At 33.2% G+C, this 26550-nt stretch overlaps 2 protein-coding genes across 3 annotated transcripts in view; one reads left to right on the forward strand and one right to left on the reverse strand.

Annotated features, from left to right (window-relative positions):
* Positions 1-4104: 4104 nt before the first annotated feature.
* LOC129944030 (dihydropyrimidine dehydrogenase [NADP(+)]) lies at positions 4105-13771 on the forward strand. Its single transcript, XM_056053186.1, has 13 exons — positions 4105-4250; positions 9873-9942; positions 9999-10109; positions 10169-10339; positions 10403-10749; positions 10815-10941; positions 11006-11410; positions 11472-11604; positions 11669-11853; positions 11912-13009; positions 13067-13300; positions 13392-13549; positions 13616-13771. The coding sequence occupies exons 2-13, from the start codon at positions 9898-9900 to the stop codon at positions 13704-13706; spliced, it is 3105 nt and encodes a 1034-aa protein (XP_055909161.1). The 5' UTR covers positions 4105-4250; positions 9873-9897; the 3' UTR covers positions 13707-13771.
* A 5865-nt stretch (positions 13772-19636) lies between these two features.
* Positions 19637-26550, reverse strand: part of LOC129947004 (protein singed) — a 45129-nt gene continuing 38215 nt past the window's right edge. For both annotated transcript variants that reach the window (XM_056057402.1, XM_056057401.1), the window contains exons 3-7: positions 24267-24687; positions 24083-24178; positions 23518-23991; positions 20765-21013; positions 19637-20704 (exon numbers count right to left, since the gene is read on the reverse strand). In XM_056057402.1, the coding sequence (XP_055913377.1) occupies positions 20611-20704; positions 20765-21013; positions 23518-23991; positions 24083-24178; positions 24267-24687 (1334 nt within the window). In that variant the 3' untranslated portion in view covers positions 19637-20610. The remainder of the gene's footprint in view (positions 20705-20764; positions 21014-23517; positions 23992-24082; positions 24179-24266; positions 24688-26550) is intronic.

Raw genomic sequence — 26550 nt, forward strand, 5'->3', positions numbered from 1 at the left:
TAAAAAGGGATATTGAAATTATTTTCTTTTAAATTTTCTAATAAATAAAAAAAATACAATTGAATTGAAATTAAATAGGTCTCAGGGCCGAAAGTATTAGTATTAAGTGATATAGTTTAACTTAGAGTGACCGTACGAGACCAGTAAGTTAGTTGTAAGTAATGTAATTGTAAAAATGAATTTAAAAAAAAAGTGGTATATACTGTCATGCAAGAGGTCTTTTGTTCGATACCTGCCTGTGCAACCTAAAATTCTTATTCACGGGTACTGCCTCTTGCAAGGAATTGACAAATTCTCCAAGAGTAATGCTTGTCATGAAAAAGTGCTTTCTTAATATAGCCGTTTGAATTCGGCTTAAAACTGTAGGTCCCCTCCATCCCTGACAGAGTTGTAAGTCACTAGGCCCTAGTTCTCAACGGATTGTTGCGCCACTTAAAAAAGAAAATGTACTGAATCTTGGTAAAACTTCAAGTCCTACGCATGAATGTGAAGTTGTCAGTGTAGGTCGCATTCCTTTTACTTAATTTTTCTTTAGGCATTTAAGGTTAAATTAAATCACATAACAATTTTTGAGAAATTAAACTTTACAATCAAATACCAACAGGTTCTTAAAAGTTGGGTAAAAACAAAACAAAAACCGGTGTACCACAGGAATATGTGCTTGGGCCAACATGATAATTTCAGTGCAACGTTAACAGATAAAAATGCTACATAAGTGCCAACTAAGCCGAAACAGGATTACATTTTAAATCCAAGCTATAAGAGATTGCGTGACAAAATTTGAATTTAGTTAAAAATATCGAATCGTTTTTGAGATATGGAACTTTGAAGAAAAACAAATGTTATCTACAATATAAATAGAAATTTTGTATCATATTATATAATTAAGGCAATACAAATTATTTCTTAGTTCGTAAGAAAATTAAAACAAATTGAAAAAAATAATGATTCCATCCGAGGTACTCCCTTAGAGCATTATATTTTTGTAATGAAAAAGCCAAATAAAGAAACGAAGAATTAAAGAAAATGTTATTAAAATCAATTAGATTCTTTTTAACAACGTTTAAATTTTCTATTTTTGTCTGTTATTTTTGGTCTTAAAAAATGAAAAAACCCTTATTGCGAATCTACTTAAAACTTTAATTTTTGTTTTGAACTCAACAATCGAGGACAGACAGAAGAACAGAATCTCCAGGCCCACTGTTTTCGACTTCCGTTAGCAGTGGGGTGTAACATTAAAGCCTAAACTACTTAAGCATTATTCATGGAAAATTGTGTTTTTCTAAATGTGTCAGATCTCTACAAAACCACCAGATATGTCACTAAAAAAAATTGTCTTACACCGCGTTTGCTTACAAATTTTTGTGACGATACTTGTAGAAATATTCTTTTCAGCCATTGGCAGATTACGTTATAAATTGTTAGATGACGTTTTTTAGACTTTAGACAATTTTTACACCGCCATACATCAGTTGTTTTTAAAGAGCTTGAAAATTGTTGATTATAATATGTATATGTAAGACGTAAATATTGCTTTAATTTTTTTATAATTAATAGTTAATTTTAAGGTATTTATTTTTTTAAAACGATTTCCCGATCAGTTCAATTTTTCACAATAGAGCTCACCATTCACCGTAAGGGCAGCTCTTGTCTCATTTTGGAATATAAAATAAGCAACGATGGTGCCATTAGCGCGCTGCAACGTGTGAACTGTACCAAACAGTCGATATCAATGGGTGTAATGGTGATTCGTAAATAGCCTGAGGATGTCTTTTCGCTCCATATGCGAACATTTCGCTAATTGACGAAGCTAGAAATGATAATCACCGTAAACCGGTAGAAGTGCTTTATTAGTTCACGAACAAATTTTTTCTTTCAAAATAAATGTCTTCAATATTAATATATTGTCAAAATTTTACTGAATAGAAATTTCAACACAGATTGAAATTCTTAAATGTCAAACAATATCCAACTATCAAAACTTCTCATGGCACCCTGTAGCATGAACTGTGTATGGTTTTGAGAGTGAACCACCTATAATGTTTTTACGGTGGTTCATAAAACAAGTGATTTCGTAATCATCAATTGGGTGTGTGGATGCAAAATTGCTCACAAAGCTAGTCAATCCGGAACTGTCAAATGAGAAATGCAAATAAATAAAATAACAAACATTTGTGCTTTGAGAGCTTTAAATTTAATTTTGTTTTTAAACTCAATGAAATAATAGGTCCGTTCGCGTACTTTCTGCAGTAAAATTCGTAAAATGAGATATTTTAAAGAGTGGGGGTAAAATTCTCTCACAAAAAGACAAAACTATAAAAAAGTCAGCGAACGGGAAGACAACACATTTTTCCCACAATTTGAATGTCAACAAAAATATAAATTTTGAAACATCATCGTTTCATTTCGTGTTTAGAATTTATGTATTTATTTTTTTGTAAATGCATTAATTAAAACAACATGAACTTCAAGCAACATCATTCTGGTCCATTGTTTTTTGTTTTTATATGAAAAACTTGATTAAATTAAAACTTGAAAATTGCAATCTTGGTGCTGTTCTTTGGGAAAAGAATTTTTAATTTTATAAGTGACAGCAAAAGCGAGCAATTTATTTGAAGATCTATCAAATTTGACACTTTTCACAAATCAGCCCAAAGAAATTTCTTGGGCTAAAATTCGTAGTTTGAGGAAATATTTTACTCTCTCGTGAGTGCTCTCTTTTACGAAAAACTACAAAATTTTTGAGTACGCGAACAGGTTGTAGTTGAATGTCGTATTTGTTCGTTAAATTGGACTGTTTTAGGAAGGTACGCGAACGGACCTAATCTATAAGATATAATGTGAGTGGTTTATGATTGTATTTAAATAGTGAACGATTTTTTATTTTTTATTCGGGTGTCTTTAGCGAGCAGATGATTGTTAAACGTCAAAATCAGTGTGCAATATTTTACAGTAAATCTCAGGCAAAATTTGACTTCATTTTGTAGTGGCAGTTAGCCAATCAGAATGCCTTGACTACATAGCCACTAGCTTAGTGAATGCATCTTATGGGTACAACTATTGTCAGATCCAAAATCATCAAAAATGACTAACTATGATCGTAGAAAATTTAAAATTTTGTGTAACAATGGCCAGGTTTAGACAACACAATATTCATTGTGACATAAGTTCACTTGACTTGATAGTTAGGGAGATTTATCTTGATTAACTTTCCCGTCAACTTTCCAATAAAGTTGCATTAATTGGAAGGCAATTTTTTGGCAGCTATCCAATCATATACTAAAAAATGGCCTTACTTTCAAGTCCCTTATGTCGGCTGAACGTGTCCAATATGTATTGACAGATAATTCACTTTTAGATGACGTTTGAAATTATGAGATGTCATTTTAATTATATGACTTAAGAGCAGAATTTGTCAACGGTGTGAACAGACCATTTTTAATTGATTTTGTCAAAGTACAATATTGTAGAGTCTGATAATCGTCTGAACTTGTCATATAAAAGTGTAAGTCTAGTAAGCCGTTTAGATTTGGCATGAATAAAATGTTCTATACATCAAGGGATAAGCTTTGGTTCTATTAGCGACATATTGTGAATCATTGTCATTTATAACTTATTCTTATTTTGCAAAATTGACCAAAAAGAAGGTTTTATAATATTTTATATCGCAAAGTTTCTAACGCTATTCTGCATTTATGTACAATATTGAAAACAAACATAACAAACTCGAATACATAATCCCTAAAAATACCAAAAGAATCTCCAATTTATGTATTATAATTATGAGTGACGCACATTTTAATTGTTTTCAATAAACAAAAAACGAAAACAAAAGTATCTATCTATTATTATTTTTGATAAGATTCAAAACTTCTAAATCTAAAATCTAGAATCTAACGCTCTTAACATCTCTGAGTTCTATTCTGTATATCAAAAACCTAAAGTAGTGCTCCACTGTTATCTCTTTCTGTCGGCTACAATTTTAAATGATTTAAATAGTACTTCTATGCTTGAAGCTTAGATAAGATATAACGTACTAAATATCTCCCATATATAGAACTTTGAGTTATTGTTTTCGACTTGTTTCTGCGATGCTAAGCTATTGCTTTAGTTTCAGTTTGGCGCTTCCAGTGCGAAGACCAATCTACTTTAAAAATTGAAAAAAAAACGTTCTATAATCTTTTGTGAATTTTCAAAACTTCTAAAGTCTAAATCTAAATAAAACGTCACTGTGCTATCATCAATATAAGGTTTGAATTTCTGTTTATTGACTGATACCTATTATAGACTTTTGTTGTTTTTGCTGAACGATTGAAAAGTTTTCGCTGTAGATCAAATATTTAATGAAGTCAATAAGTTTTGTTAAACAAATTTTTATTTGATCAATTTCTACGAGTTTAAATATTTCTCAAATAATAAAATTTGATTAATACAACACTGACACTTAATTGACAACATACAAATATAGTACGTACCTAAAACACAAAATATGGCAGTTCTGAACATAATTTTTGTGGTGTCAATTTGAAGGCATTTGAGTGACCCATTTGCCAACCACTTATGGTTGATGATGTTTAATATGCTATGCCTAGAGCTAAAATGTTTCTCTTCTAAACAAGTTCATGAACTCGTTTGATTTAATCAAAAAAGATATTAGGAACAAAATATTCATATCTGTGGGCCAAATAAAAAAAAACTTAACCTTGACTGATAAAGTGATACACAAAGATTGAAGCCTGTGTTTAGCTTTTAGACTAAGTTGGTGGTATTAAAAAATTTGCATATTCAACTTTACTTTTTTTTTAAATTCAAAGTTTTGTTTGTTTTATAATAATAAAGTGTCACTTGGTATAAACATCGAACTGGTAAGTCTAGATATTCCTAAATTTGACGCCTTCTCAAATGGCTTAACTTGTTTTTGGATTTTGCCTATCCAAGCTTCAGGCAAACAATGGCATCAATAGGTACACGGTTAAGTATGTACGTTTGATAAATGCACCATAAATTATTAACAAATACGTGTACTAAAAAGTCGACTAACATAGTAACACGAATGTAGACTTATAGCGGAGTATTCAACAACTATTTCATTGAAGAATGCATTAGGTATGCCAAATCTCTCCTCTCTTGATTTACATTCATTTCGAATTAGAATAGTTGTTGATAAGGGAGTTTTGTATTTTTATTTATTATTATTTTTATAATCATAGCCACACTCAGATAGAAAAAAAAACTAATCAATTATCGGCCATGTTACGCATTGATAATCTAAAGTGGGTAGGTACTAGGTATAAAGTTAATTCAATAGATAATAAATTGAAGGTATGTACGTACTTTCCCGTGAGAGTATGGAAAGTGATATTTTTTTCTAAATTTGATTACATAACGATTTGTTGTTTGATTTGATATTAATCAAGTACTTATGTTCGTATAAGTGCGAAAAGAGGAATGTTAACTTTATTGGGGGTTTATAAATAGAGCGGTACATGATAAAAGGGTGTTGTATAGATAATATTTTGTAAACATTATATTGTACATGCGTATGTACCTTTGTATGAATGTACAAGGTGGCGCTAAACTCAGCCCCAACACTATTTTGAAAATGAGGGTGATTAATAGAAATTCTAATTTTGTCTAATGATCGTTAAATCGTTGTATTTTAAAATTTCTTAAGCAATTTAATAAACACCATTTTCAATTTTGTGGAAAAAGGAAATTTTCAAAAAAATTCTAAAATTTGGATTTTAATTTGACGATGCGATTTGTCTTGCTTAAAAGTTTGTAGGTTTTCATGCGGTGTTAAAATAGTTGTCAGTTGAATTATTCTTAAAAATTTAAAAATAACCAACAATATTTAGCATATAATGAAATAGTTTTCTTAACGAGATATTTAGTCAAAAACAATTTTTACCAATTTAAGTAGCATTTGCGTACTATTTTTTGTAGATTTTTATTTTGTATTAAACAACGAACTGTTGGATTTATGTATTTTCTATGAGATAAAATAAGTTGGAAATCAATATTTTTAATTTTTGAAAGGCTATTTGAGTCGAAAGTACATTTCTACTAAGTTTAAGTATTGTTTTTTTTAAGTTTTGATTTTTTGTAAAAAAAACTGTCGATTCGATTTTTCTCAAAATTTTAGCGAATGTTGAAAACAATATTTCTTATAAGATATAAACTCAAATTTTTGAAAAGATATTTGAGTCGAATTTCAATTTTTCGCAACTTTGAGCAATGTTTTTTTTTAGATTTTCATTTTTAATAAAAGAAAAAAAACTGTCAATTACATTTTTTTTAAAACGTTATTATTAGTTGCACAAAATTTGGAGATAAAAAAGTTTTTATTCGCAAAATTTTCGACGTGACAAATTTTGTTTCAATTTTGTTGATTTATAAATAAAACCGTTAATTGGATTTTTTCAAAAAATAAATTTGTTTTGTGTCACTTTTGTACGGCGGGGAGTGATGTAGCGTTTACATTATTAATATGCATGAACCCTCTGAAGACTTGTAACAACCATATAATTCACAGTAGCTCTATGTAGCTCATATTATATGGATTCTCCATTTATTCGAGAAAATATGCGTCCAAACAAGGTGCAAGGTTTATTTTAAATTAATTTTTCATGATTTTAAATCATATTTATTAAATTAAACGGTGTTCAGGAAATAACAATTCGACTGTTAATAGTCAAAAACATCATCCACTAAGGTTGGTTCAATAGTTTATTCCAAAAATATCTTTTGGTTTTTATACACTTTTTTTGGAATAAACTATTGAACTATTGAATCATTTTGTATTCGTAAACTTTTCTAGGTAACACATTTTTTTTTTCAGTTTTTTGATTTATACAAAAAATTGTTAATTGGATTTTTTTTTTCAAAAAATATACTTGTTTGGTATCACCTTACAATATATTATATAAAATTTAATTTAAGTCTCTAGTTTTTTTAGTGAAACGTCGAGAAATGTCAAAATTTTTATTTTGACAAATCGGACCCATTACAATAACTTCCTATGGAAAGTTGGCACTGTAAGAAAAGTGTGGTTAGCTGAATTTTTGGTGAAGAACTTAATTTGTACTTTTTTGTAGTCCCTAATAAAGTATTCTTATTTTGGACCGTAGAAAAAAATGTAGGGGGATGAATGGGGGTCAAGCTCACATTTCTACGGGTACAATACAAATTTCTCGTTAGAGCGGGCGCCAACAGTGGCGGCCATTTTATTTTGGTGACATCTGTCAAATCGTTTGTTTATTATTCAGTTTCTTATGCCAAATCGTCATGGAACATTGAATGATTGAACAGCACGTTAAAATGTTGATACTTTATTATCAAAATTAGTGTTCGTTAACGCAAACGTTGCGCGCATTACTTCCATTTTACGGTCGACGTGGTGGCCCTTCACAGTCGAATTTTCAACGTTTGGCGATCAAATTTGAGACAAACGGTTCAGTAAACAATCAGCCAGAACATCGCCGCGATCCGTGAAATAAACAGCAGAACGCGAGGCAGTCTATTCCTCGCCGTGCACAAGAACTCGGGCTTTCACAGACTTAAACTTGGCGAATTTTGGCTTGGAACTTGGGCCAACATCCGTACAAGATCCGATGACCCAGGAAGTCAAAGTTCATTACCATAGACAAGGCCATTTGTTCGCTGACTGGTCTTCGAATCGTTTGGAAGGGAACACAATTTGCGGCGAAAAATCATCTTTAGTGACTAGGCGCATTTTTCGATGAATGGATGTATTAACAAGCAAAATTTCCGAATATGGGACGACACCAACCCAGGCGGAGTTCAACAGGTGATAATGCATTCTCAAAAAGTAACCGTTTGGTGCGGATTCTGGGTCGGACACATAATTACTTAATTAATTAATTAATTAATTAGTACTTTTTTGAAAACTACGTAGGTAGTAAATAACGATGATAACTAATTTTGTATGGCCAAAATTGTACCATAAGGACTTAGACGACATGTGGTTCCAGCAGGCCGGTGCTACGTGCCACACAGCAAACGATACTATTGACATTTTCAGCATCTACCATCCCTTCTTGAAAAACCCTATATTTTTTAAATTAAAATTGCGTAAATAATTCAAGAAAAAGCTAAAACTAGAATATATAGCTACTAAATTAGGCGAATCTTGATGACTAATTTAAAAAGTACTTTTGATAACAAGAATACGAAGAGGACACTTACCCTTAACCATATTCAAAAATAAAATTACAATTATGTAATAAAAGATTTTTAGAAAGATGTCTGTGCGTGCGTGTGTACGAAACTAAAAAAAAAAAACATATTTTTCTTCTCAAAAATGTTCAAACAAAAATGATTTTATCTCCAACATAATTGTGTGCAACGAAGAACAACGTTTTTAACAGCTAGTCAAACATTTAAGATTATGGCTTCCACCTTATTCAATCTTATAAAAAATATTGTTTTCGACATTCCGTAAAATGTTGAGAAAAATCGAACTGACAGTTTTTTACAAAAAATAAAAACCTTAAAAAACTATACTAAGGCTTTACTTTCAACTCAAATATCTTTTCAAAATATTGGCTTAAAACTATTTAATAATTTGAATTATAAATGATATTGACTTCAAATTAATTTGTATTTGTTAATATAAGAAAAATAAACTTTAAGAAATGCTACAATTGGTAAAAGCTGGTTTTCTACTAAAAATCTCGCTAACTAAAATACATTTTGAAATCAGATTATAACAGAATATTTTTGGTAAATAATTTTTTTTAAATAATTCAACTGATACCTTATTTTAACAATCCAAATCCAAATCGACCGAATGGGTCTAAATTTGTATTGGCCTTATAATGTTTCATATAACAGGTCAAGTTCTTTTTTTAAATTAAAACAAAAATTATAATACCATGCTTATAACTTCTAAACAACAACTAGTGTAATGATTATGCAAACTTACTACTTTGTACTTTTTTCATTATCTTTTACATATTTATTGTGCAGAAATAATTACAACATTTTTATCAACAAAAAAATCCTTACACAATGTACAAATCCACAAAGTTATATTTGGTATTGTAATTAAAAAGTCAATTTTCCTCTTCCAATAGGTACCCTTTTACATAGAACTTTAAAAAAAAAATTAGTAAATGAATAAATAAAATTGTTATAAAGTTCAGCTTTTAGTTAAATGTTAAAACATGATCAGCTAATTAGACTTGGCTTCGTAGTTAGGAGTTTTTTCTTGACTAACTTTCCAGTCAACTTTCCAATGAAGTTGCTTTAATTGGAAGTCAATTTTTTGGCAGCTGGCCAATCCGATACTAGAAACACGCATTAACTTCAAGTCCCAAATGGCATAAATGGCAAATATATAAGGAATCTTTTTGCATAAGGTCTTTGATATTATTTTGTGAAAATACTTTACGAATGCCTTTTTTGTTCACTTAGGAAAAGCTGGATTCTTTTTTACCATTTTTAATAATCAGATTGTAAAACATAAATAAGAAAAAAAAACACAGATTTTTAAAAACCATAATTTCAAAACAGGTAGTTTTTCTTTAAAATGTATTGTTATCAATTTTATAGTAAAAAGAGTTTTTAAGTTGCAATATAGAATAAAGTTATTTTTTCGTGTAAGTATTTGGAAAACTCAGTATTTGGAAAACTCATATATATATTATTACGTAAATAATTACCCGGTAGATAAAAACTTCTTCAAAACTCGAATAAATTGCGATCAATAAAAAATGTTCCTTAATTTATGTTTTCAGAATTATTGCATTATTTTTAGAAATATTGACACATTGACATTGATCTCTTTTTTTAATTTATTTGACTATTGTTAAACATTTGTATGTTTAATTTCTTATTGCACTTTTTAGATTCAGATATTAAATCAATCAAGAAATGAGTCCCCCAGCATTGTTAAGCAAAGATGTTCCCGACATCGAGGTGATTTTTAATACTTTAACTAGAATTCAAATAATATGACTTTTTTATCTTCTCAGAACTTATTGAGTTTAAATCCTCGAGTTAAGAGCAAATGCTCACTTGTTCCAACTTCGAGTACGAAAGTTATTAAAAAGCAATGGAAAAGAAATACTGATCATTCGTGTGCTGTAAGTTTGAAAATATCAGTTAAAGTGATTCGAATTACCAAAGACCATTTTATTTCAAGGCTCCAGTAAAATTGAAGAATAATTTTGAAGACATCAAACATACAACTCTATCGGAACGTGGTGCCCTCAAAGAAGCTGCAAGGTGTTTGAAGTGTGCAGATGCTCCTTGCCAGAAATCATGTCCCACTCAATTGGATATCAAAAGCTTTATTACGAGCATCGCCAATAAGGTGTGAAGTGCTTCTTCTAACAAGATTGCAATAGTTTCTTCACTGTCTTCTATTTAATTTCAGAATTACTACGGAGCTGCCAAAGCGATTTTTTCCGATAATCCTCTTGGACTGACCTGTGGCATGGTTTGTCCTACTAGTGACTTATGTGTCGGAGGGTGTAACTTGCAGGCCTCCGAAGAGGGACCAATCAACATCGGTGGCTTGCAGCATTACGCCACAGACGTTTTCAAGCAAATGGGCGTGAAACAGATCGTTCCACCAGGACAAAAGCCATTGGCACAGCCAAACAAAAAAATCGCTCTGCTAGGAGGAGGACCAGCGTCATTGTCTTGTGCAACATTTCTAGGACGTTTGGGATACAAGGATATTATAATCTATGAAAAGCGCTCATACTTAGGAGGTCTTAGGTATTTTATTAAGACTTTCTTCAAACTTTTGTTCGGACTTTAAGACGTTATTTGTATCCATGTAGCTCATCTGAGATCCCACAATATCGACTTCCAGTTGAAGTGGTTGATTTTGAAATTCAACTAGTGAAGGATCTGGGAGTGAAGATCGAAACTGGACGATCTTTATCAACCAAGGACTTAACTGTTTCGGTAGGCTTGAATCGTTTTAAATCTTCTTCTTATTTTAAAAGAAACGTTTTTTTATTCTCTCAAGGGTCTACTTTCTTCAGGCGTTGATGCAGTCTTCCTCGGAATTGGATTGCCAGAACCAAAACTTGATCCGATTTTTAAAGGTCTTGACGAATCTACTGGGTTTTATACGTCAAAAAGTTTCCTTCCTCAAGTCGCGAACGGAAGTAAACCAGGACTATGTGCTTGCAAAGCAAGTCAGGCTTTACCTCAATTATATGGCAATGTTATCGTATTGGGTGCTGGAGATACTGCCTTTGATTGTGCGACATCAGCTCTACGATGTGGTGCTAAAAGAGTGTTTGTGGTATTCCGCAAGGGTTCATCAGGAATCAGAGCGGTTCCAGAAGAAGTTGAGCTGGCTAGAGAGGAGAAATGTGAATTTATGCCGTATTTGTCCCCACTGAAGGTTATTGTTAAGGATAATAAGGTAAGGAAGCTTGATCTTTAAACCATATTAAATCTATTTAACATTGATATTTTATTTTAAGATTACGGGAATGGAATTCTGTAGAACCGAACAGGATGAAAACGACAAATGGATTGAAGACAAGGAACAAACTACCAGATTGAAGGCAAACTTTGTCATCTCAGCTTTTGGATCTGGTCTTTATGACCCAGAAAGTGAGAGTAGTTTAAAAATTAAGCCACATATAACAATTTATTAACGAAATTACACTGTTTTTAGTCATTAATGCCTTGAGTCCAATAGCACTAGACAAATGGAGTCTACCAAAAATAGACTACACAACCATGCAAAGTTCTGAGAAGAATGTTTTCTGTGGAGGAGATCTGGCTGGCGTTGCTAATACAACTGTTGAGTCTGTGAATGATGGAAAGACTGCTGCCTGGCACATGCATTGCTACTTACAGGTAAATATCGACTTCAAAACTTTGATAAAAACACTTAAAAACAGCTCCGTATTTGTAGCGACTTCCATTGACTACACCTCCCGAATTACCACTCTTCTATACCGACATTGACAAAGTTGACATATCTGTGGAAATGTGCGGTCTTAAATTTGAGAATCCATTTGGTTTAGCTTCGGCTCCACCAACTACAAGTGCTGCAATGATTCGTCGTGCTTTCGAACAGGGCTGGGGATTTGTTGTCACAAAGACATTTGGTCTCGATAAGGACTTGGTGACAAATGTTTCTCCCAGAATCGTAAGAGGCTCAACGTCTGGCTACAATTATGGCCCACAGCAAGGTTCGTTCCTTAATATCGAATTGATTTCCGAGAAACGCTCCGAATATTGGTTCAGGTCCATCGCTGAGTTAAAGAAGGATTTCCCCGAAAAGATTGTCATTGCGAGTATCATGTGTTCATATAATGAGGCTGATTGGGTTGAACTAGCTTCCAAGGCAGAGGCTTGTGGATCTGATGCTCTTGAGTTGAATCTCTCTTGTCCCCACGGTATGGGTGAGTCCGGCATGGGATTGGCATGTGGACAAGATCCGGTGTTGGTTGAGAACATAGCCAAATGGGTTAGGAAAACTGTCAAAATTCCGTTCTTCGTCAAACTCACTCCCAACATCACGGATATTGTGTCAATCGCAATGGCAGCTAAACGCGGTAACGCCGATGGAGTTTCGGCTATCAATACCGTTCAGGGACTTATGAGTCTCAAGGCTGATGCAACTCCCTGGCCAGCGGTTGGTGCCGATAAGAAGACAACTTATGGTGGAGTGTCTGGAAATGCAACACGCCCCATGGCCCTTAGAGCAATTTCGACAATAGCCAACAAAATGCCCGGCTTCCCAATTCTAGGGATCGGTGGAATCGATTCAGCAGAAGTGGCTCTACAATTTCTGCATTGTGGTGCGAGTGTTCTGCAAATCTGCTCATCTGTCCAAAATCAAGACTTTACCTTAATTGAAGATTATTGTGTTGGACTTAAGGCACTGCTCTACCTAAAGTCGAATCCACCTCCTAAAAATTCACAATTCTGGGATGGTCAGTCACCACCGGTTTCGAAGCATCAAAAAGGAAAACCTGTTCTTCATTTGACCGGTGAAGGCAATAAAGTAAGGACTGCCTAAAATAGAATTTTGAAGTTCTAAGATTGATTGTTTTCATTTCAGACCTTGGGATTCTTAGGCCCTGCAAAGGACCAACGCGAAGAAATAATGCACAATATCCGTCAAGAAAAAGGCCCAATGTGGAAGTTGAGCAATGATGATGTGGCATCTGTTAATGGAGATGGCCAAACAAAGCCTGTGCCATCAGTAAAGGACATTATAGGACGTGCGTTACCCCACATTGGAACTTACAAGAGCTTAGATAATAAAAAGCAAGCTGTTGCTTTGATAGACGATGTAAGTAAAGTAACATTTGTTTTTGTACCAACATTTTGTACCAAAATTGACATTTTGACTTTAAACAACCAATTCTATTTTTTTTTTTCAGGATTTGTGCATTAATTGTGGCAAGTGTTACATGACCTGTGCAGATTCAGGATATCAAGCTATAACGTTCGATCCTGAAACTCATATTCCTCATGTGAATGATGATTGTACTGGTTGCACACTTTGTGTATCAGTTTGCCCTATTATTGATTGCATAAGGTAAAGTTTTAGAAACTAAATCGGGAATCACAAAAAGTATAACAAATATTTATTTTGCATTTGTAGCATGGTACCGAAGAAGATTCCACATGTCATCAAGCGAGGTCTTGGAGAAGAAAAGAATTTCTATACTCACGCATTGAGTCCTGTACAATAAATAATAGCCTAATTGTTTTTTTTATAAACATGTATAAATAAATTGAAAGTCCTTCAGAAACTAAATTATCTATTTTTGTTTAACCCTGGCCCTCACGAAATAGTTTAAAGGCGTCAAATCGCATGATAAAGGCGGCCAAGCGACTGGACCATTTCGTGAAATAACTTGTTCTCCAAACTTGGTTTTCAATAAATTGATTGTGACATTCGCTGTTTGGCTTGTGGCACATGCCCTCCAAATTCATATCATCTACTTGGGGCTAAAAATATTCAGTTATCATATAACGGTAGCGATTCCCATTCACAGTAACATGCCGGACTTGATCATAAAGGAAGAAGTAGGGCCCAATTGAGGCCGCCGGCCCATAAAGCACACCAAACCAATTTTTCGGGATACAATGATCACTCATGGAGTACGTGTGGATTGCAGCCTGACCAATACCGTATATTTTGTTTATTGACGAAGCCATTCTGCCTCATCGCTGAAGATGATTTTTCGATTTAAATCCGAATCATTTTCAAGTTGTTGCTCAGCCAACTCACGAATATACGACGCTTCTAATTGTCAAGCGGCTTCAGTTCTTACGTAAATTTAATCTTGTTAGGATGTAGGCTAAGATCTTTTCTCAAAATTCGCCTTAACGAGATGCCCAACTCTTGAGAACGACGTATGAGAGACACATTCCTGCTTTCTGCAACGGAAGCCGACACAACGGGCACTTCTTTGTCTTACTGTCATAGGAACAGTTTGTACTGTGCCTGTGGATTCAAACTTTGATCTGCTAGCACGATTCTGACGACTACAAATTGGACGTAGTGCTCTTAACATTGAGGCTACTGACTCCGAATTTGGCGGAGTATACTGTCACGGCGGAGTTTACTGTCACTGTCGCTCGAGTGAAACTCTGTTATTACAATTTTATCACAAAAGTCTTCATTAAAAATGATCACATGTATTTTATGTCAATATTATTTCCAATTGTTACCAAAAATACTGAAAAATATTTTCATGCGTCTTTTTCCTGGCCAAAAAATAAGAGTGCATCAGATTTTTCGTAATGATAAGGCAAAAATGCAGCTTATCTTGTAAGGAAATTGAGTAAATGGGTAACATAAAGACGCCTTCTTCTTCTACTCTTTCTTGGCAAAGAGTCGAACTAGTTTTTGACATGGTTCCACAGTTGTTGCGTACCATTTTTCTTGGATTTCTTTCCATATTGCCTCCGTATTTCAGGTCTTCTTGTATGATATTCTGTTTTTTAAATCATTCCAAAGATTTTCTATGGATCTTAGATCCGGCGATTGTGTAGGCTGGCACATTCCTTTGTTCAAACTATATTGTCGCGACTTAAGCAGTGTGTTTGAGGTCATTATAATGCAATTCAGTCACACTAATGGGATATTATCTTCTTCAAATGGAAATATAACGTTTTCCAATATTTGGAAGTATGTACGTGTCTCTGGTCATAATATTTTCCACCCAAAAGATAGTGCCTACTCTATTATAAGAAAAAAACCACCATGATTTACCGTCAAGATGGTGCTTCTAGGATCTAGTTCTTCATTGTTTTTTATTCTAACATAAATCGGGACATCAGATTTAAACAAATTTATTTTGGTTTCGTCCCTGTAAAAATATTTGTCCATTTTCTTTGATTTCCTGATGCTTGGTTGAAGTTTGCGAATTCAAGGTTATGTTTTTTGATTCTTTTACTGAGCAATGGAACTTATCCAACTATTCTTCCGTGTGATTTCTTTTTCTTGCAAACGTCGACGAATCTTTCAAAGTGGATGTTGCAAATGCAAAGTTAGTGCTTCTCTAACTATTTTTCTGTCGAGGGTAGGTGAAGTTTTCTTTGGACATCCTCTTGTTTCGGCTTTTTTTAAATAATATATAATTTCTTTTTATTTTTTCATAGTCAGCCCTATTGTGAGTTTCATGTGCACAAGATTCCACCCGAAAAAAATCCTTTTTTCAATTCGCATATTGTGAGTTTCGGGCGAACAAAATTCATGTTCGAAAGATTTCGAATATTGGGAGCACTCAAATCGGGCGGAATGAAATGTCATTTGGCGCTTAAATTCCTACTTAGTTTTTAGAGGTGAACAGAAGAATAACAAATTTTACAATGTTAGTTTTTATATTAATTGTAGTTGCAAAAAAACAAAATAACTTAATTGTTTGTATCTACATATATGTAAGGACCAAATCAATAAATGCAATCAAAGCGATATGCTGCTAAACAAGATGCAGAAAAATCCTGAAATCGCAAGAAGTTTTGTCAACAAAAGTAAAGAAAAAATAAAGGCATTTTGGAAGGATATTACACTTCAGCTTATTAGCCCTGGGCCTCCAATCAAGACCGAGTTAGAATGGAAGAAGGTAAGGGTTCGATTTAATTCACATTGCTGAAGACTGAACAAAAAAAACATTTTAATTAGGCTTAGACCGACCAAAAACGCTACGTGAGAATAAAGGCTGCTACAAACAAAATAACGGAAAGAGGAACAGGAGGTGGACCTAATAGGACACTAAAATTCTCTTCTGCTGAAGAAGCCATATTCCAGTTTGTTTGTTTCTTTAAAATCGTTTGGGTTAAATCTACCCAAAAAGAGAAGTTTGGAAAATATGGAAAATGAAATTCAAATTGAAGATTTTTTGGACGAATTTGAGAATTATGAACAACATAACCAACAGAGTGCTGGTGTTATAACATATTCACTTTCTGATCCTATTCCAGTCGTACCTTCAACTATTATTTCTTCAAACCAATCAAACCGCCAAGAAAAAAAAAATATTTGCAAAATGAGTACCCAAGAAGTTTTTATGGAGGAACTTCAAACGCATAAAGAAGCAATATCCATCATAAAAGATTTTGTCAACAATATACAAAATTGTATAAAAAAACTTTACATTTTCTTTTTATTGTAAATTATAAATTACCTCTTTTTTTTATTAATCCTTGAGGGTTTCAAAACCAAAATGCAATTCACTAGTTGTTCGTTTTCTAGAAACGTATACTCACATACCAAAAAACGAACAGGGAAATTATGGATATCCACTTGCGCAAATAGGTTTTTTAGTGATAATAATTGGTTTGGGTAGTTTTAAAATTGTCTTGTCGTACGCAGTTTAACAGGAAATTGCGGACCTACATAAATTTCATTGCGTTTTTATGTTCAACAAGAAATATAGGTTCAGATTTAATTCTCTGTTTTAATCAGAGATGAGGAAATTTATTACGAACTACGTTTTCTGAACACGACAATTATTCGAACTGTTTATTCTGATTCGAAGTGAAATTCTATTCGGGCGAAACTCGCAATAGCTTTTTAAATTTCGAGTGAATGATTTGACGGGCGGAACTCACAATAAGGCTGAGTAAATTCGTTAGTTACAATTATTTGAAGAATTTTGAAAGCAGATAATTCACTTTTCACATTAGAAGTGCTCCATTTGGCCAAAAATCAATATTCAATATTCAATTCGACCTTTCAAATTAGACTCGCGTCGTATTTCCTTGTTAACGAATTCGCGGTGAAGCGAAAATAGTTCTTTCTATATTCCAGTGATTTGACACTTTTGGTTTGAGTTGTTCTTTCTATATTCCAGTGATTTGACAACTTTCCACAAATTTTGTTTTGTTTTGATTGTATTTGTGAAATTTGCGATTTATTCAACATTTTTTTACTTTATTGTGGATTGTGGGTAAATTATAAAAAAATTAAAATAAAGTTTACTCACATTTTTATATACAGTTGTGTTCATAAAAATAGCAGTACTGGTCATATTTTATTTGATTGTCAATTTAAAATAACGGAAATGCTTAAAAAAAAACTTAACATTTTACTGGCATCTAACGGTCTTTCGTTTTACATTAGAGACTTTTAGCTTAAAGTTATACTCTACTTTTCCCAGTGAACACACATTATTTCAAACTCTCTGAATATAGAGTGTTCATAAAAATAGCAGTGTCTTCTTTATAATTAAAAAGTGTTAGAAATTCAATTTTTTTTTTGATATTTTTTGGTAAATAAACATTTAACTTTTTAAAGTTTTAAGTATTTGTAACATACATAGGTACTAGCATAAAAATAATTAATAACATTAGCTCAAAAATAAAAAATTGGACAGTCAAGGCACTGCACCGAAGAAATTTGAAAACTTATTAGAAAACTTCGTTTGGAAGGAAAAATCTACCAAAATATTTAAGACATCCTAGGCTGCTCAGCAAAAATGGTCAGTAACGCCTTAAAATGGCAAAATAAACCGTTAACGCTAGGCACAAAGAGGATGACTACTGAAAGAAATGTAAGAAAAATTGGCCAGTTAGTAGAACAGAACCCTTCCATAGGACTTGGAAAATAAGAAATGGATTTCAACTGTTTGTTGGCGCTGTCACAATACTTAGACGTCTTTTAGAAGCGATGTTACCAGCCCGAAGTCCCTGCAAGGTACCGTTCTTGACGAAAAGGCATGTGGCAAAGAGAATGGAGTTTTCCAGGGAATGGGTAAAAGAGAAATGTTCTGTGAAGCGATGACATCAAAGTCGTCCTTTTTGGGGTTCAAGGGTCGTCGAGAATTTGTGAAAAGACCGCAAAATGCAGCATATGATCCACCGTACGCTATAAACACCATAAAGCATGGTGGAGTCAAAATTATGATATGGGCTTGCTTTTCATACTACGGGGTCGGGCCTATTAATCCCATCGGGGGTATAAAGGATGCAACCGATTATGTGAAAATTCTCGAGGAGATTATGTTACCCTATGCTGAAGAGGAAATGCCGTTGGTTTGGGTATACCAACAAGATTATGACCCAAAGCATATGTCAAAAAGTTGAAATCAGAAGTTATCCGTTATGGAGTGGCCCGCTCAATCCCCCGACCTTAACCTCATAGAAAATTTGTGGGGGGATGTTTAGAAAGCAGTTCATAAAACAAAACCCAAGAATTCGAAAAATTTTTATTAAGCTGTGCGAGATTCGTGGAACGCAATACCTGTCGAGGTCCAGTACTTTGTTATAAAATGCTATTTTTATGAACAGCCATATATTTAAAAAACGGTTTTTACTGTGACAAAGCTAACGGTAAAAAATCGATAAAGCTTATTTTCTGTTATTATGAATAAAATATTTTAGTTTGTTATTAGAACTTTAATGAAATATTTTATAACGTTGATATTGAAGGCCTTTTTGTTTTATGTGGAGAGCACTGCTATTTTTATGAACTCCCCAACAAACATTATGACATTTCAAATTCGCCTTCGAATTCGTTAATTGGTCGAATTCAAAACAAAAGCAAAAATTGAAAAATGGAAAACTCGCTAGCAAAACATCACCTATTTAAAGTAAATCGCTCAAAATAATAATGCGAGCCACTGATACATGTTAAAAGATCCTGTTTCTATAAAATCGATTTATTTTGTAGTATTTCTGAAAAAAATAAACTAGTATTCCAGGCTAACCCCTTGACTGTTTTTGTTCCCATCACCATTCCATTTCAATTTGACATCTTTTAATTTATTCCGCTCGTTTTAAAATAAACAACAATTTTGGGGATAATTATACAATAAGTATTTTTATTTTATTGATATCAACTATTTTTAAGTTTATATAAATTAATTTCATTCTTTTCTTTTTTTTTGTGGAAAAAATGCACATAAAAATTAAAATAAATTCTAAAGAGTTATTTTTATCCATAAATACATGTATATAATATATAAATAATTTCGAAAGAGAATAAAACGTGTGTTCCTTTTGCACAGTAAAAATAATATTTAGGAGGTGTAAATTTAACATATAAAATTTAAATTTATAAAAAAAATGTAAAAATGATACAAAAACAAAATAAAAACTATTCAATAAAACAAAGGAATAAAGAATAGATTGAGATATAAGGTGATTAAAAGTTTTGATCTATCTTAAAATGTATTTTTTATTTTATGTTTTATTTTTTCATTTATTTTATTTCTTCGTCTCTAAATGTATAGGAATATAACGTGTGTGTGTGAGTGAGTAGTTTTAAAAAATATTTTCGACGTATATATATAGAAATTTTAAAATAAAATAAACAGCAGCAGCTTTATGCAAATAAAAAATTTACCAGCCATTAAAAATATGTTATTAGATTTCTTTTAGATTTTAATTTAAAATATTCTTATATTCTCCAACTTCAATGGATTTACATATATAATAAGTTTTGTATGTATCTTTTTTTATATATATATATATAAATTTTATGTTGCATGCATTTTAAAAAGATTTAATAAAAGTTTTAAATTAATCACTAAGAGAGAGAAGAAAAGGAGTTGTTTTTATTTTCAAATTGAACATACATAATGTTGTATAAATAAAATAAAAGAAAATTTAGTTATTTTAATGAGTTTTGTTTCGTTTTTGTTTTTGTTTATATTTTTATTTTTGTCTACTCTCAGTATTTGGCAATGGAGTAGTAGTATTTGAGTTTCCTAGTGCTTTTCTTTTATATAATAATTAAAATATCGTATAAATGTATAAAATACTATTTTTATTTTATTTTTGTTTTGTTTATGTTTCCTCCTAGTTTATCTCTGTTGTGCGGATGTTTTTCCCTTTATCTTGTATAAAAATATATCAAATAGAGATAAAATTATTATTGTTTTATGTTTTTTTTTCCTTTGTTTTATTTTCTTTAAAATTATTATTTTTCTTCTTCTAAATATATTGCAAGGATATCCTCTTAATGCTCGTGAAATTATTATGATATTAATGATTATAATTACTAAGAAATCCTTTAGTGTGTAAATTACTAATCAAAGAAATTCTTTTTCTTTGAATAAAGGAGTATTTCTTTTTTTCTTCTTTTTCTTTTTCTTCTTTCTTTAATTATGACTCTTGGACAAGGGCATTGGCTGATTTTGGAGTTTAGAATTCCCATTGTGTGGCAGTGTCGGTGCCATCGTCAACTAATTTAAATGCACCATTTTTGGTTGCACCAAGATATTTACCATCCAATGTTCTATATTGAGACAATTTCAAACATTAAGACAAACTTATTTAGATATTTTATTTTTCTTACCGAATGCAAATTCTTGTTGGTTCTCTAAGTTCCAAATAGAAACCATCTACAGGAATGTCAGAGTCAACAGAGATACCATCACCATCGATTCTCCAGTATTTGCCGCTATGCGCTTTCAAATGAACCAAACCTTTTTGTGCTCTTTCTACTAGAATAGTTTCGTACGTTGCTTTATTGCATTCTAGTTTGAGATTTCCAGGAGTTCTATAGCCAACGTAACCTTGTTCGCATTTAAGTACTAGAATTGGTCTGAGAAAAAAAAATAAACAAATTTAAAAATCAATAAAGAAGTGAGTTTAAGTATTAATTTCAATTAGATTCTTTAAAAAACGGAGATTTCTTTCTTAATGTTACAAAAATAATTAAAGACCTAAGTATCGAATGGTTGACTCGCACGTATGTTTTGTTTAGACTTAAAAGTGACTTGGAACTAGTTCTCCAAAATGTTTATTTTACATTTTTAAACATGTTAGAGCTTTATTTTCAGCAAATGATAGACAAAATAAGATGAATTCTAATGTAGTGTTGTTTTTCAAAAAGAGACACCTCATTTGAAGCGAAGTATATTTCGAAAATACATTGTAAAAATTGTAATAATAATTTTCAGTTTGTAACAACACTAATATTTTACTGTTCCGATGACATCAGTAAGAAAATGACTGATGAAATCAACAGCAAAAAGGAGATTCGAAGGTCCAGGTTATTTAATACCTCTAATTTAATGACCTAAATTTGCAGATTTCTATAAACGCTCATGAGTTATACATTTCAGACCCCTCTGTTTAAATTCTTTCAGAAAGCTAAAACACACCCCATCATACGCAACAGTTTTCTAAGAAAAAAGGATAAGCTTATTTCTCTTAAGGCGTGTGCTGATTGAGCTCTATGCAATTTTCTTTTACCATTGTTTCAAATTCCAATTCCTCAAATCATCTCCCCAAAGAAATATTGCTTCATTTTTCCTGTTCTAATGCTTTTCCAAAGCGTTATCTATAGGTCTCTCTATATTTACAGGAAAGAGTCAAAAGAGCTACTGTAGCTTTCTTTTCTTGCAAAAAGTCCAGTGGTAATAAATGAGGCTTATAACCCAGAATCACGCATTGGCTATACACATCGGTAATCAGACCGATTTTAATGGACGGTGTGGCAGTATGGTGGACTGCTTTAGAGAAAGGAATAAACAGGGATGAACTAAATAAAGTCTAACGTTCAGCTTGCCTATGTATAAGCATTGCGGCACTAAACACTTTACTCTACCTATCGCTTCTTGACAAATTTAGCAAACAAACAGAACCGAGCTCTGATATTCGCCTCAAAGCTTCGTCGCAGTGGACTAACAACAACAACATTGGCCACCTCGTAATTCTTAGGTACAGACATTTCCAGATTTCTATACCTACCAGATCTCTTTGGGAGGACATTTCTGCAAGTTAAGACAATCCATTTTCATATAGATGGGTCAAAAACAATAGAAGGTTTGTTGGAGGTGTGTACGTTGAACGATGAACTCGCCTGAAACGTTTGGCAAATGCTGGCATATCAATCGCTACTTGTAAACTGTTGTTAATGCAAGACGCTATGAAGAAGGCAAACACCAGGTGGAACAACATCACCACGTGTCAGGTCACAAAAAACATCTGGCCAACACTGGATTTAAAACGTTCAAGGTGCTTGCTATCCCTATGCTGATTGCAAATAAGCTCGATAAAAGGTGTCATAACCGGACACTGTCCAATAGGAAAGCATGCCACGAGACTAGGCGTATTCTCAAATGCCTTTTGCAGAAGCTGTATGGAGGAGGAAGAGGAGAAAACATTTCTTCACCTTCTTTGTACATGCCCTGCTCTAGCTCAAAAAAACGCAAGAATTACCTAGGAGATCTAAACGATCTAAATCATATCAGCATAAACAGCCTCTCACGTTTCGTAAGGGACTCAAACTGGTTCCCTTGAGCTTAGTTGGAAGCTTCAAGATTCATGTGGTATCAGAATGGGCCATTTAACTGGCCTAAGTGTGTCCGTTTCCATCACGGACAGCCACTTTAACCTAACCTAAACTATTGTTAATCTATTTCTTCTTCTTTCCAACAGCAAAAGCTTTTTTATTTCCTAACTCAGATCACACCCGGAGAGCCACCACGTTTTCAGTTTTCGATTAAAGCTTTGCAAACTCTGGGGGTTCCTCAAGTGAGACACCTTGGTCCCTTGAGGACCTTAACAATCAATGAAGTTAATTTGTACTTCATCTGTTTCTATCTTCCCGCAACAAGATTTTGACTCCTTTCAAACATGACATTTCAACGATGTAAATTCATTCTATTGGTTTTATAAAACGTTGGTCCAAATAATTCTCGAACGTCTTGTCACTAAATTCTTTAACACCACCGTTGTTAGACCCTTCCATGAACACGCTCCGCAATCTTTCTTGGTATGAAAATCTATTCACCTTATGAAGATCATTTAAAATTTAAACCCTGTGAACCTTTCAAAAACGCCGCTGATATCTTTATTCTACAACAGCCTACCTTATCACCGTAAACATGAAGGGCTAGTGATGTAGAAAGCTTGAATTTAAGCGTAGTAAATAAAGAAACAGAACCAAGTCTTGGGCTGCCTTATGACGTACAAATTAAACCCTCAATACCAGCAAAACAAATAAAACTAATTACCAACAAAAAAATACCTATTTCCACATTATTGCTTCTGATACAAAAGAGGACAGTAGTAAATAAATGTATGTTCTCACTCTCTTACCTGTTAATCAGATAAAAATAGAATTTCGTGATTTCCTCAATTGCTTCTGAGGTAGCAAACAAATGACCAGAACGTTTTGTTGCCAAGAACTTTCCATTGTTTGCTCTAAACGAAAGAGATCCATCGCCGTGCCAAATGAGCTCAAACAGGGCATCAGCACATCGTCTATTACCAGTTGCTTGGATTCCGCCACCAGTCGATAAACACCAATATCTATCTTGTGTTGTACGCAATGCCCAGCGATGTGCTGACCAATCGAATTCCAATTGGAATGTCTCGTTCTCGCCAACTTCATCCTGATTAGCGGTCACATCAACACCTTGTTTCACAGAAACATAGCGTGTATTTAATCCAGCAATAAACGAAGCTTGTGGCAGAGAATCCTCCAACGAGAACAATTCATCGCGGGTAACAGTCGACGATCGAGACTTAAGTACGGCCTTCGAACCAATTGGTGAAAGATATTGACTTTGTCTGTAACAAAATGAAAGAAAAAAACCAAGGCAAATAAGCAAAAAATTATGATTAAACTTCCTTCAATTCAAAATCCCAAATTGATATTTACCTATCTCGAAGAGCCAAATGTCCTCCATGGTACTCAGCGCTAAACAAACAATCTTCGTTGCATTGCACCTGGAGTTTTCCGTTTGCATTCAAATACCTTTACAAAAAAAATAAGAAAAACCACATTATTTGCAAAGCACTATTTTGAAGAGGTAAGAAAGAAGAAGAGTTAAACGAAAACGCACTTGTTGTTGCATGTGTGAAGCGCATAGCGACCCCCTTCGTCGGCACGGAACTCCAAGGTGAACAGAGTATCCTCACCCCATGGAATGTTTGCGTCCACATGAATCTCATCTTGTGTCTCGGACAAGTGTGCGAACCGTTTCCTTCCAATCGAGCGCAGATTCACCTGAGGTCTGGCTGCCAAATGCACTGTCCAGAATTCCCCACTGGACGGAGTTTTAGCTGTGCATACGAGCTTGTCTGGAGTGCCACCTAAGAAGTAGCCGCGCGACTCATTTTTCAGCGCCCATCTGCCGGTGTTATCCTCGCTTATACTAATTTGAAATCGACTACCAGCATCGCGCTCCTCAGTCTCGCAGAGAACATTGCCAAATGAGTCGACCGAGAGATATTTATTGAGATGAGATCGAAGGTAGATAATACCTGTTAATAGAGAATGAACAAATAGATAGATATAGAGCAGTAGAGGTTAGGTGACATGCAAAACGACGACATGGACTGGACATGGCATCATGTTGCTGAGGATTGTTCTCAGCTGGGAACAAATAAATGCATCCAATATAATTGGCACTTCATAAGTAAAAACTGAAGATTCTAAACTGGAGATTGTTTTTGATCATGGTCTTGGTCTGGGTCCTAGGCTACTGTCAAATTCTTTGAGTTTCTTTTTTATGCAACAAATAAACTTCCTGTTCGATGAGAGTTATTTAATTGAAACGATCCACGACGAGCGAGCGACGTCGTCGAGATCAAATCTCATTCAATGATATCAAAATGTTTTTTTAGTTTCTGATTTATAAAAACGGACAACAAGAAACCAAAAGGATCATTTACATGTTACTGTGAATTTATAGTTTTTCTTGTAGATTGTAACAAGAACACAATTATTATTACTACTATTCTCAAGCACCACACTGCTGAGCTGATAGCAATAAAATTAATGGCAACTGCTTGTGGCAGTTTAGGAAGACAACATTTAGACACATGTGTACGAGAGGCATTGTTAATGAATACGAATGGCATGAGAAATGGACTGTTTGGTGAGATGCATTACGATAAGTAAACTTTTTTGATAGTTTTCCATATAAAATACAATTAATTATGTTTCTTTGGAGGAACACGACACTTTTAAGCAAAATCGTGACACAATTAGGTGACGCAAATTGTCTTACTAAGGATGCAGGATTAATGACATGGCAAAAAAAAGTTAATCCTATGATTTATGTGAATAAATTGGATATATTGTCGAGATTTCTCAAAAGGAAGTAGATTTGTTATTTGAGATTTTGTTAATTTGCGAGGTTTTTATTATGGCACTAAAATTGTTAGTAAAATGAGATGTTGGGTAACTTTACACAATTTTTTTTCTTGAGTATATCGTTTATAAAAAGTGAATTCAATTACAAAAATTACCTTTTTTTACAACACAAGCAAAGTAATTTATTAAAATGAATACAGCCGATGAGTAAGTTTACTTGAATTCGTTAATATTTGCTAAGGAAATACGTGAATAAGTTTAGTTTTTACCAAAAGACCCTAACTTCATGAGTAAAAGCAATCTTATAAAGAAAAGAAAATGAAGAAAGAGTAATTTTTTTCTCACTAGGGGTATTAAATAGGTAAGGTTAGGCTAAGTTAAAGTGGCTACCAGCTGAAAATGCGAACAAACTTGGTCCACATAGATATTAGGATACCATATAGATATTAGGATCTTTGTTTAACTATTTGAAGCTGAAACTTATCAAATCACTAGGATCATTGTAGAAAAAATCTCTCCGGTCGAATCTTTGCCTTCGTGATAGGGACAAAGGAGGCGAGAAACTTTCTTCTAACTTTTTCCATCCATGCAGCATCTGCAAATTTTAATTTTGAAGGAGCTTCAACTCAAAAAGCATGTCTTCCTATTAGACAGTGTCCAGTCGGAAAATTTTTAATGGAGGTAATGTGCGATCTAACAAGAGAATTGAAAATTGCTTTGAGCATTTAGCTTCAAGCTGTGGCCAATTTGGTTTTGATTGGCACACTAGTTCTGGTTTTTTTGTTCATAGAACTATCTATCTCCGCACCAGGCGATCGACAGTTTAGGGCTGTTTGTAAATTTATAAGGACAGAGTCTAAAGATTTTACGGTAGCTTGACTACCTGAAGATGTGTGAATTGGTTTTCGACATCATTAAAACTAAAAGGACATTTTTGTTGCTAGAAGTTTTACCTATAAAAAGGAATGACATGAAATAAGAGACATTGACTTAATCTGCCAAAGTAAACGCCTCCATCGATACCGTTC

The sequence above is a fragment of the Eupeodes corollae genome, chromosome 2, assembly GCF_945859685.1.
Source record: "Eupeodes corollae chromosome 2, idEupCoro1.1, whole genome shotgun sequence".
Classification (NCBI taxonomy): Eukaryota; Metazoa; Arthropoda; class Insecta; order Diptera; family Syrphidae; genus Eupeodes; species Eupeodes corollae.

Excerpts from the sequence above, each read along its gene's own strand:
- LOC129944030 (XM_056053186.1), top strand. The coding sequence starts at position 9,898 with ATGAGTCCCCCAGCATTGTTAAGCAAAGATGTTCCCGACATCGAG. Across the intron at positions 10,750-10,814 it reads TCATACTTAGGAGGTCTTAG|CTCATCTGAGATCCCACAAT; the intron begins GTATTTTATTAA and ends GTATCCATGTAG. Across the intron at positions 11,854-11,911 it reads ACATGCATTGCTACTTACAG|CGACTTCCATTGACTACACC; the intron begins GTAAATATCGAC and ends CCGTATTTGTAG.